The following is a 17,299-nucleotide window of genomic DNA, read 5'->3' on the forward strand; positions in this document are numbered from 1 at the left end:
AAAATAATTTGATTATTGTGAATGCGTGGGTAAAACAGTTCACAAAACTTGCAATGTGTAACATGCAAAACTTTGTAAGCGTCATGATAATAATGACCGACAAAATAGTCCCCGTCTGAACGCAGTCTATGCAGCAGATATTTCTTATAAATTTTACAGCTAAGAGCTGTCATTTCATGTTCTGGTTAGAAATTAACCGACTCCTTCTTTCGGTGAAGTTGACCAGAACTTAACTGACAAATAGGTGCTAACTCGATATTGAGAAAACTACTTTTCAACATGTTGCCGATAAAGTTCTGGTTAAGCGCCTCATACTTCGACAATTATCGATAAGCCTCTTTTACGATATTTATCTAAATTTCGTGTAAACGTCAAATAAATAGCAGAGAACATAAAATAAACGTTTTCTCTGGTAAATGCCGGCATTTGACATTTCTTTGTCCTCTTCTCCCATTTTATCTCTTCAGTTGGGTCGTAATAAAAGAAATTAGTGTAATACCACGTAAGCCCAATCAACTAATCTTGTTTAAATTGTTGAAATGAGGAAAATGTATAAGTTGGCCTCATTAAAAATCCTGCAATTGCAGCTACTTCTATTGGCAGTAATAGTAACGTTATCCGTAGCGGACGTCCCTCGACCGGTAGGTGTACCGCTATACAAGGCTTCGTTATACAGTCCTCGCTCGGATAAAAGTTGGGTATGTCTAGATAACAAAAAAACAATTCGTCATACACAAATAAACGATGATTTCTGCGATTGTGAAGATGGTAGTGATGAACCAGGAACATCAGCTTGCTCAAATGGTATTTTTAACTGTGAAAATGTTGGATTCCGCCAAGAAGACATACAAAGTTCACGTGTGAATGATGGAATATGTGATTGCTGTGATGGCAGCGACGAATGGGAGGATGGTGGTAATAAATGTGCAAACATTTGTTTAGAGTTAGGACGTGTAGAGGAAGAGATAAAACGATCACTAGCAGATTTGCATAAGCGCGGTAGTGAAATACGGGCAGAACTGATTAGCAAAGGTAAACAAATGCGCACCGAACGTGAAGCAAGACATAAAGTACTGCAACAAAGACGTAATGAGCAGGAAGCAATTAAAGCCGAAAAGGAAGAATTAAAAAGAAATGCAGAAGCCGCCGAAGCGGAAGCACTAGAAATATACAAGGAGCAACAGCGGGAAAAAGATGCAGCTGCGGCCGAAGCAGCAAAAGCACTCGAAGATTCACAGACCATGCGGTATGAGTCTGAAGCGGCATTTATTAAATATGACACGAACAAGGACGGTTTTGTTGAAATAACTGAATTAATGGTAGACATGACACTCGATCGTGACCGCAATGGCATTGTAACTGTTGAGGAAGCCAAATATTTCCTCGATGAACGCGATCGCATCGATTTAGATTCATTTTATGATTTGTCGTGGCCACGCATTAAACCGATTAAGATGTTGGCTGAAGGTATTTTTAAACCACCAACCTTAGAAGACGTTGAACAACCAGAACACGAAGACGTTGGAGAAGAAGAGAGTCAGATGGACGCCACAGCATCAGATCAACCCTCAACCGAAGAAGGTAATCTCTCATATTAATCATCACACCCAATTTTTAATTATTATTATGTGATGTTTTCATAATTTACTATATAGGGCGTGAACATGAGGATGCTTACGGGGAGGAAGACCTTTATGAGGATGAAGAAGGTGAAGCTGATGTTGGTGTAGGAAGTGTGGCAGACGCAACACAACCGGAGCCTGATTATGATCCTGAGACTAAACATTTAATAGATCTGGCGAACGAGGCTCGCAATGCTTATTCTGAGGCTGAACAAAAAGTACGAGAAATCGGAAATGAGATTAAAGATATTGAAGATCATACTTCAAAGGATTATGGACTTAATGAGGAATATGCTGCACTGGATGGTGAATGTTTTATATTTGAAGATCGAGAATACCTTTATACGCTTTGTCCTTTCGATCGAGCTTCACAAAAACAACGCAGCAGTGGACATGAAACTAATTTGGGACGCTATGAGCAGTGGATAGGAGATGGTGATAAAAAGTACCAAAAACAGAAGTATGCCCATGGTACTGCTTGTTGGAATGGACCTCAACGCATAACAATTGTAGACTTTAAATGTGGTCTTGAACATGCAATTAAATCTGTAGCAGAACCTAATCGCTGTGAATACAACTATGTGTTTGAAACACCAGCTGCTTGTGATGGCGTGGTAGCAGACGACACCCGTCAACGAGATGAACTCTAAAATAAGGAGAAAATGAGATACAAGTGCTCACATTCATATTTTGAATGAACCTTCAGTAGATATTTATCCACAAGTATGTGTCTAGTGTCGTTTTAATTATAACGGAAAAAGTTAAGTGTAAACTCAATGTATTTAATAAATGTAATTTATACAGAATTTTAGGATCATCATCAGCATTCCTTTGATTGTAAATCATACGTGCAGGAAATTTATTTGTACACTTTTTATAATATATACGTAAGTTTAAATAGTAAATATTATTCACTTGTATTTAACTGATATATTGACCAACATCATATAAAATGTAATAATTTCCTAATTGAAATAAAGTAAATACTTCCGATCGCCTATTCACATAACTATAATATTACATGATTATTATAAGAAAAATACATCAAATCTAGTTTGACTTTTATTTAAAAAAAAAAATCATTCAAGAAATCTGAAGTATATCAAGAGTAAACCTGCGCAGATTGAAAAATATATATCATAAGGTATCGAATGTATGTATGTACATATATGCTTTTAGAAAAGTGAAAAAGATCAAATACGATTACGCTTCATTTACGGCCAATTTAATATCCTCTAAGTGTGCATCTAATTGGTGTTCTAGAGCTAATATATGGCCAGTATTGCAGTGCTCACCACCAACAAAAGTAAGAATCAGTGGCAATTTGTTCATTTGCACTACCTGTAAACAAATGTACTTATATATATTGACATAATGAAAAGGGCTATAAATGTTCTTTATCCAACCTGATAATTTGAATACATCGATATAATTACTTTGTTACGCCCCAAGCCCAATTTTCCTGCTTGTTCACTGGCTGTTGCAAAAGTGGGTATGAAGGAAGGCATTAGCGCGAAGTCAACATTCTTATCCTGACTTACTCGTAACAGTGGTACTCCATCTCTGTCTGTAACTTGTATTATATAGAGACCATTGACCCTATGGCGATTAAGAAATTAACAATTTATAAAAGATAACGCATAATATTTTTAACAAATACGCACTTATGCAGTAGACCATTGAAATATTTCTTTACTTCATCCGTCATATTTCAAGAGATCCTGCGAATCCTGCAAATCCTGGTCACAATATTTCACTTACAAAAACTAGCTTTCTAATCAAAACAATCCACAATTCGTATATATTCCTTGATTAGTAAGTGATTGCTACAATCAGCTGTTAAAATAATCAAATAGGGTTCTCGATTATCTACTGGAGAATTAATCCAACGAGATTTTGTCATAGTACCATGGTTACCAATCTTATTAAATTATTGAAGTATAGTTAAAACGAGAAAACTTATCTGTACTTACGATTATGACTGTGAATAGGGGAGAAAACATTTACTATGGTGTAAACAATTTTTTTGCTATGTCAAATGAAAAGTAAACTTTTGACAATTGAAATTTAAAGTAAACGCAATTACGTTGCTAGGTTGCTTTATTAAATTGTTAAATATATTCGTAAAATTATTCAAATTTATAGAAAACATTTGTCTTTGCTAATCAAGCTACTCATTAAACTAGAAAAAAGTGTTAATTTGCAGATTCTTTGTTTTGTAATATAACGATATATCCAAAAGAAAACTTTTTTTCTTTTAAAATGCGTCTCTATCAAATTTCCATCGTGATCGACCTTATCGATAATTTCAAAAGTACTTACTCACCACTATTTGACACAAATTTTAACTTTTGTTCATCATTAAACAATATAAGTCAATGTGTTGAACTTTTCTTATGGCTAATAGTGTTTTATTGTTACAGAATTGAACAACAACAAATAAAATAAGAATAATGGCTTTTCTACGAGGGTCCCTTAATTATGTGTGGTGCACGACGAGTGTACTTGGAAAAGGAGCAACTGGGTCGGTTTTTCAAGTAAGTATAAATATTGAATATTTAACTCGGTTGTCACTAAAAGTAATGCGATAATGTTCTCAAACAGGGAGTTAATAAAAATACAGGCGAATCTGTTGCAGTGAAAACATTTAATCCTTACAGTCATTTGCGCCCACCGGATGTTCAAATGCGCGAATTCGAAGCACTCAAAAAGCTACACCATGAAAATATTGTCAAACTATTGGCAATCGAAGAAGATCAAGAAGGACGGGGCAAAGTAATTGTTATGGAATTGTGTACCGGTGGTAGTCTTTTCAATATACTCGATGACCCTGAAAATTCTTATGGATTACCTGAGAATGAATTTCTCTTGGTGCTGGAACATTTATGTGCTGGCATGAAACATTTACGTGACAATAATTTAGTACATCGCGATTTAAAACCAGGGAATATAATGAAATTTATTTCGGAAGATGGTCAAACCATATACAAGCTAACTGATTTCGGTGCCGCCCGTGAATTGGATGATAATCAAGCGTTTGTTTCACTTTATGGAACAGAGGAGTATTTACATCCAGATATGTATGAACGCGCTGTGCTACGTAAACAAATAAATCGCTCATTTACTGCAAATGTGGACTTATGGTCTATTGGTGTCACTCTTTACCATGTAGCAACTGGAAATTTACCATTCCGTCCTTTTGGAGGCCGTAAAAATCGCGAAACAATGCATCAAATTACCACAAAAAAGGCCTCGGGCGTAATTTCGGGCACACAACTATCCGAAAATGGACCAATCGAATGGTCAACTACACTGCCATCATATTGCAATTTGTCAGAAGGTCTAAAGACACTGGTGACACCGCTATTGGCTGGTTTGTTAGAAAAAAATCGAGAGAAAACTTGGTCGTTTGATCGTTTCTTCCAAGAAGTAACATTAATTTTGCGTAAGTTCGTTTTGCATGTTTTCTTCACAAATCGCACCACTTCTGTGGAGGTTTATCTCGAACCAGACGAACAAATTGATAATTTTCGTGAACGCGTATTTCTACAAACCGAAGTACCAATAGAAAAGCAAATATTGTTATTCAATAATGAACATTTGGAAAGAAAGGTGACGTCCTCTTCCATATGTAAGTGCTGAAGCGGCTATTTAAATAAATACACTTTCTGTTAATTCAATTGTAATTTCCTTTTTTGTAGCTAAAGCTTTTCCTAAAACTACAGCTGAAAATCCAATATTTCTATATAGTAATGATGACAATAATGTACAACTACCCCAACAATTAGAATTACCTAAGTTTCCAGTATTCCCAACTAACGTGTCGGTTGAAAATGATGCCAGTCTTGCCAAGGTGGGTTATTGATATTTCGAACTGCGTTTGTTTTAGTGTGTATTTTATTTATTAATTTTTAGGCTGCTTGTAGCGTTGGTCATGAATGCAAGAGACGTATTGACACCTTTACATCCATGGATATTTTAATGAAGCGTTCTGTAGAACAATTCATAGCAATGTTAATAACAACTATAACTTTACTACTAAAGTATTTAACCTTTTACATTTTTGTAATTCAAATAGCGTTTAAAATAATATATTTTTTGATAGAAAAACAAAACATTTGGAGAATCTGCTAACAACAACACTTGATTATGCTGATGCAGTTAAACGTATTGGGAATTTAGTAAGTATACATACATGTTATAATACCTATGGATAGCCTGTTCAGGTATAAGTTTGCCACGAAGTTCAGAGACTCCGTAAAGTATATGTATGTAGATATATGGGTCATTCCATCCAAAATGTACATTAAAAAAATTTTTTTTACCTTGTGTTCTTTAAGGCAAAAATTAGGCATGTATTTTCTATTTCGATATGAAAAATTTTGGAGTTATGAATTTTCAAATTCCAAAAACCAGTTCCAAATTGAAAAAAAAAATATTATTTGTTTATAAAAATGTACCTTTTGTTTATAAAAAAGAGTCGAATTAATTCAACGTACATAAATCTCATTAGAAAGCTGAGAAAAAATCGGAAACATTAGGACGACTAGTTATTTTAATAATGAAATACTTTTCTTCGTTTACGCAAATGTTTAAAAGTACTTTTTTCAAGCGCTTAAATTTTGCAAATTCATAACTCCAAATTTTTTCATATTGAGTCGAAATGAATGTCTAATATTTTGCCTCAAAGAATGTGTCGCACGAAAAAAAAATTATGAATGTAAATTTTGGATAGAATGACCCATATATATACATATATAAGCGTGACGAGCTGAGTCGATTTAGTCATGTTCCTTTGTCCTTTTTTTTGTCTGTTGATACGCAAACTAGTCCCTCAGTTTTTGAGATTGCGATTTTAACTTTTGCACACGTCCTTTTCTCTCCAAGAAGCTGCTCATTTGAGCGTCGATTGTTCGATGTTTTCTGTTGTATAGGATACGAACTAGCTGAGCGTTTAGGACATTAAGTGCTGTGGTGATGCTGTGCACTTTACGGAGGCCATGTTAATGGTCTGCTAGACTCCGATGGTGAGTGGAGGTCGTGAGCAACAAGGCCTGAAGTACCTTCACTACTGGGAAAAGGAGAGTTAACGGACGATAAGACCCTCCGAGGTTTTCCCAGGTTTCAGGGGGACCACTCTTCTGACTTTCCACACATCGGGTATAAGAAGAGTGGTCAGAGACTGATTGAGGAGGAACATATCACCCAAGCGGAGACTAGGTAACCGTTACAACAACAACAACAGATTGAGGAGCTTCATTAAGATTTCGACGATTCGGCATTTTGGCATTTGTACAGCCACCGGGTAATATGCTGTAACACGCCTTATCAGTTCACCCTGTAGGTGCACCGTAAACCACGGGTCAAATAGCATGGCCATCGAATTGAATTTCAACCCGATCGTCAGGTCTCTTCGGATTGGACAAAGCAAGTTGGCAATAGTCCAAAGCTAACTTACACGATGGAGAGATTATAGAACTGCAAGTGCTTCACCCATTTCGTCCGCTTATGCTAAATATAATATTTCAAGATACTTTTCTCCTTATTAAGTAACGCAAATTCGGCTTTAAGACTGTTTATATCAAGGAGCATGGCTAGAAAGGACTAAGAAAACCTTTTCCGCTGAATGCAAACCGTTGGTCCGTTTTTTTATTGTTTTTAATAAATAAATTACAAAGAAGTTGTATGCTTCATCGATTTCCTTCTGTTTTTTTTTAGACAAAATCAGACAATGAACTTAAACCAATAATTTCCACTCTTTATGATCTGAAGCCCAATTTCGATGATGCTGCCGACGTAATAATGCAAATGTATAAGCATTTCGTCGCTGAAGATGCTCTGAAGTGCGTCCTTATATATTTTTAAAATATTAAATTAAAAAGTTCATACTTTTAGTGATCAGTGGTCATCTGCCATGCACGGCAAGCGGTGTCCTTGTCGCACCAGGGCTAGTCCGCGAGCAAAGTACTTGGTGGAGCGGCTGCGTGATTCATGGCAACACTTGCTACGTGATCGCGCAACACGTACCCTCACATACAATGACGAGCAATTCCATGCTTTGGAAAAGATAAAAGTAAGCAATTTAGCTAATGTGATGGTTTTTAACTGCCAAAGAAGGTTAAGCCAACAATAGTGTAACTCTTATTTTAATTGTTATCCCCTTTTTCTTGATAGGTATTTCGTAATGGCGATCGCATCAAAGCTTTGCTAATTGATGACGTTAAACCCGCCGTAGCGCAAATGGCCGAATGTCTGGCCGATTGGTATAAACTAGCACAAACCGTCTATCTTAAAACACAAATATTGGAAAAAGACGTACGCGATTATGAACGTAAATTAAACGACTTACGTGATGAGTTGTATCATTTGAAGTCGGAAATGAAAGTCGATGAAAATAGTAAAGCGACTACAAACAATAATAATAAATTATCAAAGAACATACAGAAAAGTCTTATTAAGGTGTGTAAATTTTCATGTATATAAATATATTTTTGTAAATGTATAAGTATTTTTTTTTATTTTAGAAAATTCACAAACAACACGAAGAAGTATTACAAATAATGAATCAAAATGCAATGCTCATTAATCGGCTTAAGGAGTTGGGCATTGAATGCGGCGGCGTAAAGCAGTTTGAAACAGTGAAAAACAAAACGTAATCAATATTTTATTGAAAAAAAAGATAAGACTGTGAGAATAACTGCAGGGACTCGGGGGTCTATTTTTTAAAATTCTATGAGAGTTTTCATATATACAAAAGCTATTTACATATTCTAAAGCTAAACATTTATGTTTTCTACAGTACACGACATAATAGTATATATATACATTTGTCTCATATTTGATTTTTTTCCTGAGTCCTAGTAAATCTGTTATAGAATAAGTATTCAGTAGACTTTGAAATACAATACATTGATGCAAAACCATTTTATTGAGTCTAAAACTGTATGAACTGAGCTTGTGCATCCAAATTAATCTTGGTTGGTGAAATACCTATAGTTATGTCTGTATTCTAAATTTCCGTAGTTGTTAAGTATGTATGTATGAACGTAAGAAAATAATGAAATATACTTAAAGTTGAATTTATTATAGTTTTTAATTAAGAAATTTTTGTATTCTAAGTATTTTACCAAAAGCAAAACAATAATGATATCAAATTTGAACATTTTTTGTTGTTATTGGTTATCCACTACTAGCTAGTGCCTTGACAAACTCTTACTATTATAAAACAAGTAAGGAAGGGCTAAGTTCGAGCAGAACATTTAATACTCTTCCAACTTTCAAGGATCAAATCGGGGGAAATACCTTCAGGTGTTGTCAAAACTTCATATTAAAAAATGTTGCGAAAGAATTCAACATGTATTACTCGACGAAATCGTGAAGGAATTACGATCAAATATGGTATTTGATTAAGTTATATTATAGGTCAAAGACTCAGTTAGTTTTACGTCAACGAAAATTATATGAAAATCATCCTCAAATCAAGGCTAAATTTAATATATTGAGTTGATGTGCAAAACGTCAACCAGAAGACCGCAATTGATGATATTAGGGATATGAGATTAAGTCTAAGGTTTTGGTTTGTTAGAATAATGGATATTATTATATTATATGTATTGTAGTATAATATAATTTCACATATTTCCGGCATTAAAGTAAGGTGTATCCAAGACTATAGATACAACCGGAAGTTTGAAGTTTATGGGGTATAAAGTCAGCCGGAAGTTCGAAAATCTTTCTATTAGGTATGAGAGCTAAAGGAAATATTGACTCGATTCAAGCAATTTTTGACATACAGACATCTTATTATGAGGAAAGAAATCTTTCCTAATTTCAATAATATATTTCACACATTGACCGATATTTTCAGTAGAAAGTCAGCCGTACACTCTGGGGTCCACATCTTTGGTATCTGGAGGTTTGAATAGTTATGGCCCGATTTCGACAATTTTTAGACAGATGACATATCATAAAGGCAGTTGTGCAGTTTTATCCCGGTACATTAATTGGTGCTTGATTTGTAACTGGAAAGTGAAAATACCAGAAGGAATTGAAAGTTGTTTTGAATGGGCGGTAGGCGTGTTTGTAATCCGAATTTGCCCATTTTCGCACTGTAACATAGAAAAAAACACCAAACTAGTCTTAGATATCAAATTTGGTTGTAGGTCTCGAAATATGCAATTTTGCACGCCTAATTTTTAAAAATGTTCAAACCACAGGTGCCCCTTGTTATCTCAATTACTTTTAGGTGATACAAATAACCGTTAGGCGAATAAAACACGCTGCAATCCTCGTGCGAGAACCACTCAGCAACTCCTGGTTCCTCGCACAGTCTGTTCCATGCGTCAGACCGTAATACGCCGGAGCGTCACATCAGTCAAGTGCAATTCTTGTGCTGGCTGGTGTCACTTTCTGTCGTGTTCCGGCCTGCGCACCACACGTGAGTGGAGTGCGTCGTATGTTGCCCCGTGCTGTAGGAGTCTGCCCCCACAATCCCATATAGTGGTGTCGCCAAACCACACCACAGTAATATATGCATACCCCCAGTTACATGTTGCCCAACAGGATATCACCCGAATATAGGTGTGCTACTTTGTAGTGAAAACCGTTTGGTGCTAGGCGATTTTACGCGCACTACGATCTTTGGCACTCCTGCCTGTCAAATGATCGTAGGGGGATGGAGCTGGCGGAACAGATTGACGATTCGACATTCTGCCAATGAATGACGAAGCCCCACCAGAATTATAGGCACCTGTAATAGCTCGCCAGATATTACTATCGCTGGCGGTGATCTGATAAATAGCATAACCTGGCGACCTATGCTAACTCTCGCATCAGACCATCTGCCCATAATTATCTTGATCGAGAAACTTCCCGACTCTATTTTTTAATTCCGCAAGGAGATCGTTTCATACTGGCTGAAGGAATTGCGGAACTCCAGCCGAATGATCCCCGAATAAGGGATCTAAATTTGGAGATTCAGCAAACGGTAACGGCATAAGCGGACAAAATTAATAGAGCATCTGAAGTCCTCTAATCTCTCCACCGGTGTGAGTAAGCTTTGGACTACTGTCAAGGCCTTGTCTAATGCGAGGAGGCATGACGACCGAGTTGAAATTCAATTCGATGGCCATGCTTCCTCGGACCCGGAGAAATGCGCGAGCTATTTTAGCCGGCAATTTACTGGAGAAACGGCTTGGAGAGGAGTTCGTTGTGTTCCTTAACCGGGCCTCACTATGTAGGTGTTCGATTGGAGACATCAAGAGGCATCTCGTGATAGTCCGGAGTGCAGTGTTTTGACAGGTCTGAAGTTTCTTCTTCTGCGTGTCACTGCATCCAGGCGACCATATTGTGGCTGCATAATTTAGGACCGGCCGGCCGATTGCATTGTATGTTGCCAACAACGTTTCTTTGTCTTTTCCCCAAGAGCTGCCGGCAAGCGACTTGAGGATTTTGTTGCGGCTCTGTACTTTGGCAGTTATCGCGGTCGTGTGAGGAGTGAAGTGCAAAGCATCGCAGACCTCGGTAGGTAGCATCGCAGACTTCGACTATGGAAGCTGCAACGACTTGCCTGGAAGTAATGCTGGAGCTAACACCGTTACATATAGTGATCGAGCAGAAGGCCAAACAGACCTTGCGACGGAGGGGATTGGTGCAGGGGTCGCAGGACCACGCACCAAGCTCTCCATTCCCATGGGATGTTTTCCTAGCATATTCCAGGCGGAAGTATATGCTATAAGTCAGTGTGTAGAGATAAACCTCCAACGCGACTATCGCAATAAGAGTATCGCCATACTCAGCGATAGTCAGGCGGCACTTAAAGCGATCTCGGCTTTTGAGGTCAAATCGCTACTAGTGCAGGAGTGTATAGAACGGCTAAACAGCCTATCAAGTCTCAATAGAGTGTACCTCATATGGGTGCCTGGTCACAGGGGTATAGCAGGAAATGAACTTGCTGACGAGCCACTCTGCAGCCTCCACAAAAATGGTAGGACCAGAACCGTACATAGCGGTTGGTCCACCCACCATTAAAGAGCTGCTCCGTAAAGAGGAAAGAGCAGCCAAGGAGAGACATTGGCAACATTTCCAAGGCATGCGCCATGCCAGGTTGCTGATGAGGGGTTATGACCTCAGACGGTTTAAACCCTAATCAATCTCCCGACAAATAAATTCCGGCTACTTGTCGAGTTCTGCACCGGACATTGCAGGCTTAAGAAGCATTTATTTAACATGGGCTTGGTCTCCTCTGCAAGCTGCCGGTTCTGCGACATGGAGTCGGAAACCCCAGAACACCTGCTAGTGGACTGCACAGCAGTCTGCAGACGTAGAGTTAAGGCCCTGGGATCCATGTTTCCAAACAGGGCTCGCTTCGCTTCACTAGCACTTAGCAGTATATTGGAGTTCATCAATATGCTGGGGCTAGATGAGTCGCTGTGACTTAGGGGAGGGCACAATAGACCATAGGTCGCGGTGCATACCTCAATCATTATCTATTCTATTCTATCTATTCTATTTATCCGTAAAGCTAATACTAACACTTCTTCTTCTGACTTTGTCTGGCATGACTTGGTTTTGCAGATTGTGGTTCACCTGTATGTTCTGATTCAATGCACTCGACCTTTCTTACCTAAGAAGCTGCTCATTTGTCGGAACTGCCGAAATCGAACCACTATAACCTTTTTATTTGACGAGATATCTTCACGAAATTTGGCATGGGCTACTGTTTGAGGCAATGACACATTCTCCAAAGAAATTTTTTTGATCCGACCACTATAGCATATATATAGCTGCCATACAAACTGACTATTAAAAATCAAGATAAAGATCGTTTTATACCCATTTATGCTATAAGAATGAACCTGTGAAGGGTATTATAGCTTTAACATTGTTTGTTGTTGTTGGTTATGTTTTTCATACAACATATTAAAAAATATTTGTAACAATTGCAATAAAACGAATTAAATAATATTACGAAATGGAGCGGCCGCATCGCACCACTCAATATTATGATTTTAAAGCCTTTTCAAAAAATTCAACCATTAGTGGATACACATCATCGTACTGTTCACTCTTTTTCCTTCGTACTTGATCGCGGTAACGCTGTAATGCCCCTGATATTAATTCTAACTTTTCACGGTCCGATGTATGCCCATCTAGCCATTCCATCAAACGTTCATTCGACCAATTCGCGGTGGTATGCGGACTCTGAAGTTCGGCATTGGCATGACCGAATAATAGAAACAACACAATATAGCTGGGCACCAGTGAATCATTACCCACACTTTGCTTCACCAGTTCTTGCGGAGGTTGTACAATTAAGAACGACATTGCACGTAGTAAGCGAGCAGAATTTCCTAAATCTGGCAAATTGGAGCAAATCGGATTAAGTGCTTGTTCCATGTGGTTGCAGTCATTGTTCAGACGGTGGCGTCCGGCATCGCTGATTGGACGTAAAATGCTCATATTGTGCACAAATAACTCTATGCAACGTTTTGCCAATTCATGCCCACATTTTGCCACCATCTCTTTATCTTCAAAAGGACCAATATGATTCATCCAGACGCGGCTAATGAATTCCTGTAATGCAACATATTACGCAATAGATAAAATATAAATATTCTGCATTATCGGCAATTTCAGAATGTTAAGTACCTGCAATTCCTTCATGTACATTGAAGGGCCGACAGTAGATATTTTTTCGGAACTAAGTCCTGGTTCACGATGCATGCTAAGCAGTATAATACTAATCGTTGACAAAATTGAATCCATTATCTGCTGTAATATAGTGCCCATTACTATATTTGACTGTTCCAAAGATTTTAATATTTCTTGCTGTGCAGAAGATTTCGATTTCGAAAATTGTACGTTCAAGTCGGATAACATTCGACGCACGGAGTCCTTATAGTAATACAAAATATTTGCTAATATCACATTCTGTGTTTGCTGAAAGTTTGGTATGTCTACTACTTGTTTGGAATCGGGGCCCAATTTGATTTGTGACTCTAATTTAGTGCATAACTCTTTGCCACAAGCTATAAAAACAGCTCCAACAGAATTTGTTAAGCGCGCATCTATTAGAGCAGCACTTAATTCTGTAGAAGCAATTCGTATAAATGAATCAACTGTTTCATTTGATGGTAAGTCGACACCAGAGAGGCAAGCTTTCATATTTGCGGCACACTTGCTTATATAGCCCACTTCTAATGAAGAGAACATGTCATTATCGAAAAGAAATTCACCATTCAAACGCTGCTCGAAGCCGCGGACTGAAGTCAATAATTTTGCTAAGCCTTCTTGCAAGGTTTGTGTAACATGAACCGGACTTTCGGTAAAGGATTTGCGAAATAACTCTTGCACGGCTAACCAAAATTGGTTATGAACATTATATATTTCTGCTGCATCAAAGCCAAATTGTCTTATTTGATCCAAAGCGCGTTTTAACAAATTTACTTGTTCGCAACTTTCATAAAGCTCTTCATATAATAACCAGTGTAGTGATTTCCAAAACTTTGCTCTGAAATTTTGAGTCGTGGTCAACATAGGTGTTTTTCCAGGACCACGAATTGTACCACTAGGTTTGGGGGAAACGTTGCTACCACTTTTGTTCAATACGGTAATATCGGTGCCAGCAAAACATTCTCTTAGTGATTGCTCTAAGTCCGATATGAACGTTGCTACTAAGTTATCCAACGACTTTTGTAGCAAGTTGAAGTTTTTAACTATCTAAGAAAAAGTGGAAAGTTGATTAAACACTTTATGCACTGTGCGTACTAATTCACATAATTTGAGTTATTACCTTTAGAGCATTGGTTACTAAAGCTTCATTCCTTTCCTGCAGACCGGTTACAAGTTGCATTTGTGTTAGGTTCCTTAACTTTTGTCGAGAGGTTATAACTTCAGCTCGAGCATTTTGAACGAAATCTATTTTTTTCAAATCTTCGTCATCAACCAATTGTCCTAATTCATAATGAAGCTCTGCTTGTTTAAGAACATCTTTCGTCGAACGTAGTTTCGCTGTCAATGTAAGTAATGTTCCGGCCGAACGTAATAGGTGTGACAACTCATGCAATCGCCCCAAAATACACGTTTGATTATCGACCTGTTGGTACTGGGTATCAATTTGAGTTTTCAACTTTTGTCCAGTTCCTCGAATTTGTTCCACATCGTTAGCTAAAGTATTGAGGGCCACATCGAAGCGCCCAGCATGTGTTGCCTGCTGAAGTAAAGCATCATGTTTTTCACGCACTTGGTGATGGAGATCATCATTGACATTTTGCAAACGTCTTGTAAGTTCCTGAATTTGCTCCTGAATTGTCGTGTTGGCATCTATATTCGTGATAGATTCGTCATCTAATTCCAAATTAGACCTAAGGACGATAAATAATTAAGCTCACTATGATGTTATACTTTGCGTTAAAACAAGCCGTTACATTTGAGCTTTAATTTGATACAAGTATGAAGTAAACAAATATCACAGATATCCTGTAAATTTGGTTTGCAAAGAAAAACAGAATAAAATACGCGACAAAATGTAAATAACGTTGTTAAATGATTTCGTTACCAGATGTTGTCCATTTTTTTATTTAATAAAAATTTTCAATATAGGATTGCCAACGATTACAGTAATTATTATGGGCCATATTTACCATCTAGGTAAGATAATCTAAGAAATCATCATAACGAAATAATTATAAATATTATAATAACAACATACACAAGAGCTTTCAATAATAAAAGTTTTATTAACAGAAATTAAAATTATTTGTGACTGTTATTGATAATATATTAAGAAATTTTGAATATTCCATTTCTTAGTAAGCGACATATTTTCCACACAACTGAAAATTATCTAAAAATTATGTTCTTACAACAGAGCTTATTATAATTATATAATAAACACAATTTCTATATAACCCTACCCAAATGTGTGCCTAATTAGTTTGTAATATGTGGCAACTTTATATAGAACAAAAGTTTGCAAACGTGTGGCACTGTTCTTAATATTTGGCAATCGTTGAGGAGTTCGGGTAGAACATTTCTCGTTGGAAAAGTCTGAACTTTTATTTTATTCTGATAAGAAATTTCATTTCAAAACATTACAAAAAGCTATTCAAGTATTGAAGTGAAAAGTGAAGATTGTGTGTAAACTAAATTCATGCAAGAATGTGGAAAATTAATAGTTATAGTTTGAAAAAATAAAGATTCTTATATGAATTTTCTGAAAGTGAAATGACACTAAGAAGGCAAGAGTTTAGAACTATACTCGACGACGAAGGTGGTGGCGACGGCCATTAAGGAATTCGTGAGATTGAGATGAGTTAATTCGTCAAAGTATCGTCGGGATTCGGTTAAAGCTAAACAAAGTGTCGCCAGCAGAGGGGAGTGGTGATTGGGAGTGCTGCCAGATGTAACAGTGTAGCACTGCCTTAAAGATTAACGCATATTTTAGCATTTGTTTACAATTTTTTTATATATGAAAGAATGGGAAAGTAACATTTGAGTGCGTAAAAATGATTAAAACTAAAAGCTAATAAGTGAGTAATAGTTGTGATCCAGTTATATCAGCTAAGTTATGGTGTATGCACCAAAAGTGAGAATTATAAGCGGCAAAGTGAATATGCAAATTTTATATAATTTTAATATAAAAGAAGGTGTAATATGTAATATTATATAAAATCAAATAGTAAGTAATAGTCATATATATTTCATATACTAGCAATGTGTAATGTCTCATATTTAAGCTAAATTAAAAACATATGCTATAGTTGTGTAAAGAGCGCGTAACCGCCTTCTCATCGCTCCTCCCAAAATTTTCAACATGACCTTTGTGGGCATGCGTCGTTCACAGTCGCCGAACCGCGGCTATTCCATGATGTTGCTTATGTAGCGGCAGCGAATGACGCTGTGTTTGTATTTGTTGTGTTGGTTTAGAGTTGTTGGTCGGGTAAAGAGACAGAAAACAATGTTTATGTCTGGTTGGAAATATGAGCTTGGAAGGGGACTTGTTTTCTAAGAAGGGTCAAAATGATTTATACCCAATTAGCATTTGTTTATAAACAATAAAATGGTGTCCTATTGTAGCCGCTGATGTTTCTAAAAAACAAGCAAATAAATAATATATGTGTTTTTCTGCAAAATTTTGTGTGGGAACATACGTCAATTATATTCCGTTCTTCCTTTTATCTATTATCAGCTCAGATCTAGTTACTTATGCTTAAAAACAGTTTTAAATGTACAAAAGTACATGTATCTTCCTTATGTATATTGTATATATGTATAGTAGAATTATTTGTCTTTACGAAAGCTGGGTTCATTTGACTACCAAAATACCACTTTGCCAATTGCATTTTTACCGCTACCTTTCCCAATAAGAAACACAGCACTGTTGATTGGGTAGTGGCCCCTCACTTTGCGTTAATCAGAATCTGTGTAAAAGCAGTTGTCTGACGCGTCAGGCGCAGCGGCCGATTAATATGAGTGCACTAAATTGAGCGTCAATCATTCTCGTTGTACGTACATTTGTTATTCCTTCGTTCTCATCTCCCTCTCAGCGAAATCAACGTTTGAAAGCACTATGCTGACGGTGTTGGCGGCTGAGGAAATGGCAGCGAATTCGATGAGTTCTCTTCACTTCTCTCCACCTAATTCGGTTCAGTTGAGTTCAGTCTACGCACCTTAAC

At 37.1% G+C, this 17,299-nt stretch overlaps 4 protein-coding genes and 1 long non-coding RNA gene across 5 annotated transcripts; 2 read left to right on the forward strand and 3 right to left on the reverse strand.

The window, feature by feature from the left end:
- The first annotated feature begins 370 nt into the window (after positions 1 to 370).
- On the forward strand, positions 371 to 2,631 carry GCS2beta (glucosidase 2 subunit beta). The gene is made up of 2 exons (XM_036374053.2): positions 371 to 1,581; positions 1,656 to 2,631. The coding sequence occupies exons 1-2, from the start codon at positions 540 to 542 to the stop codon at positions 2,270 to 2,272; spliced, it is 1,659 nt and encodes a 552-aa protein (XP_036229946.2). The 5' UTR covers positions 371 to 539; the 3' UTR covers positions 2,273 to 2,631.
- A 40-nt stretch (positions 2,632 to 2,671) lies between these two features.
- Lamtor3 (Late endosomal/lysosomal adaptor, MAPK and MTOR activator 3) lies at positions 2,672 to 3,524 on the reverse strand. The gene is made up of 3 exons (XM_070106301.1): positions 3,287 to 3,524; positions 3,029 to 3,221; positions 2,672 to 2,963 (listed from the first exon to the last, which is right to left on the reverse strand). Exons 1-3 carry the CDS (start codon positions 3,328 to 3,330, stop codon positions 2,826 to 2,828), a joined length of 375 nt encoding a protein of 124 aa, XP_069962402.1. The 5' UTR covers positions 3,331 to 3,524; the 3' UTR covers positions 2,672 to 2,825.
- A 427-nt stretch (positions 3,525 to 3,951) lies between these two features.
- IKKepsilon (I-kappaB kinase epsilon) lies at positions 3,952 to 8,705 on the forward strand. Its single transcript, XM_014241336.3, has 9 exons — positions 3,952 to 4,159; positions 4,227 to 5,253; positions 5,324 to 5,475; positions 5,538 to 5,665; positions 5,728 to 5,803; positions 7,341 to 7,465; positions 7,518 to 7,695; positions 7,797 to 8,081; positions 8,147 to 8,705. The coding sequence occupies exons 1-9, from the start codon at positions 4,076 to 4,078 to the stop codon at positions 8,276 to 8,278; spliced, it is 2,187 nt and encodes a 728-aa protein (XP_014096811.1). The 5' UTR covers positions 3,952 to 4,075; the 3' UTR covers positions 8,279 to 8,705.
- Positions 8,706 to 12,443: 3,738 nt separating this feature from the next.
- Positions 12,444 to 15,203, reverse strand: fws (four way stop). The gene is made up of 4 exons (XM_014241318.3): positions 15,050 to 15,203; positions 14,416 to 14,986; positions 13,272 to 14,342; positions 12,444 to 13,196 (listed from the first exon to the last, which is right to left on the reverse strand). Coding segments are annotated over exons 1-4 (2,217 nt in total). The 5' UTR covers positions 15,052 to 15,203; the 3' UTR covers positions 12,444 to 12,623.
- Positions 15,204 to 16,062: 859 nt separating this feature from the next.
- LOC138855945 (uncharacterized) lies at positions 16,063 to 17,143 on the reverse strand. The gene is made up of 2 exons (XR_011395080.1): positions 16,775 to 17,143; positions 16,063 to 16,712 (listed from the first exon to the last, which is right to left on the reverse strand). It is a non-coding gene; the product is annotated as an uncharacterized lncRNA (long non-coding RNA).
- Between the last annotated feature and the right edge of the window lie 156 nt (positions 17,144 to 17,299).

Source organism: Bactrocera oleae, chromosome 3, assembly GCF_042242935.1.
Source record: "Bactrocera oleae isolate idBacOlea1 chromosome 3, idBacOlea1, whole genome shotgun sequence".
In the NCBI taxonomy this organism is placed as follows: Eukaryota; Metazoa; Arthropoda; class Insecta; order Diptera; family Tephritidae; genus Bactrocera; species Bactrocera oleae.

Coding starts and splice junctions, on each gene's coding strand:
- Lamtor3 (XM_070106301.1), bottom strand. CDS start 3,330: ATGACGGATGAAGTAAAGAAATATTTCAATGGTCTACTGCATAA. Junction 3,222..3,286: donor TTCAATGGTCTACTGCATAA/GTGCGTATTTGT, acceptor TAATCGCCATAG/GGTCAATGGTCTCTATATAA. Junction 2,964..3,028: donor CGATGTATTCAAATTATCAG/GTTGGATAAAGA, acceptor ATTTGTTTACAG/GTAGTGCAAATGAACAAATT.
- fws (XM_014241318.3), bottom strand. Junction 14,343..14,415: donor TAGTAACCAATGCTCTAAAG/GTAATAACTCAA, acceptor ACTTTTTCTTAG/ATAGTTAAAAACTTCAACTT. Junction 13,197..13,271: donor TGTACATGAAGGAATTGCAG/GTACTTAACATT, acceptor GTTGCATTACAG/GAATTCATTAGCCGCGTCTG.
- GCS2beta (XM_036374053.2), top strand. CDS start 540: ATGAGGAAAATGTATAAGTTGGCCTCATTAAAAATCCTGCAATTGCAG. Junction 1,582..1,655: donor TCAACCCTCAACCGAAGAAG/GTAATCTCTCAT, acceptor TTTACTATATAG/GGCGTGAACATGAGGATGCT.
- IKKepsilon (XM_014241336.3), top strand. CDS start 4,076: ATGGCTTTTCTACGAGGGTCCCTTAATTATGTGTGGTGCACGACGAGT. Junction 5,666..5,727: donor ACTATAACTTTACTACTAAA/GTATTTAACCTT, acceptor ATTTTTTGATAG/AAAAACAAAACATTTGGAGA. Junction 5,804..7,340: donor TTAAACGTATTGGGAATTTA/GTAAGTATACAT, acceptor GTTTTTTTTTAG/ACAAAATCAGACAATGAACT.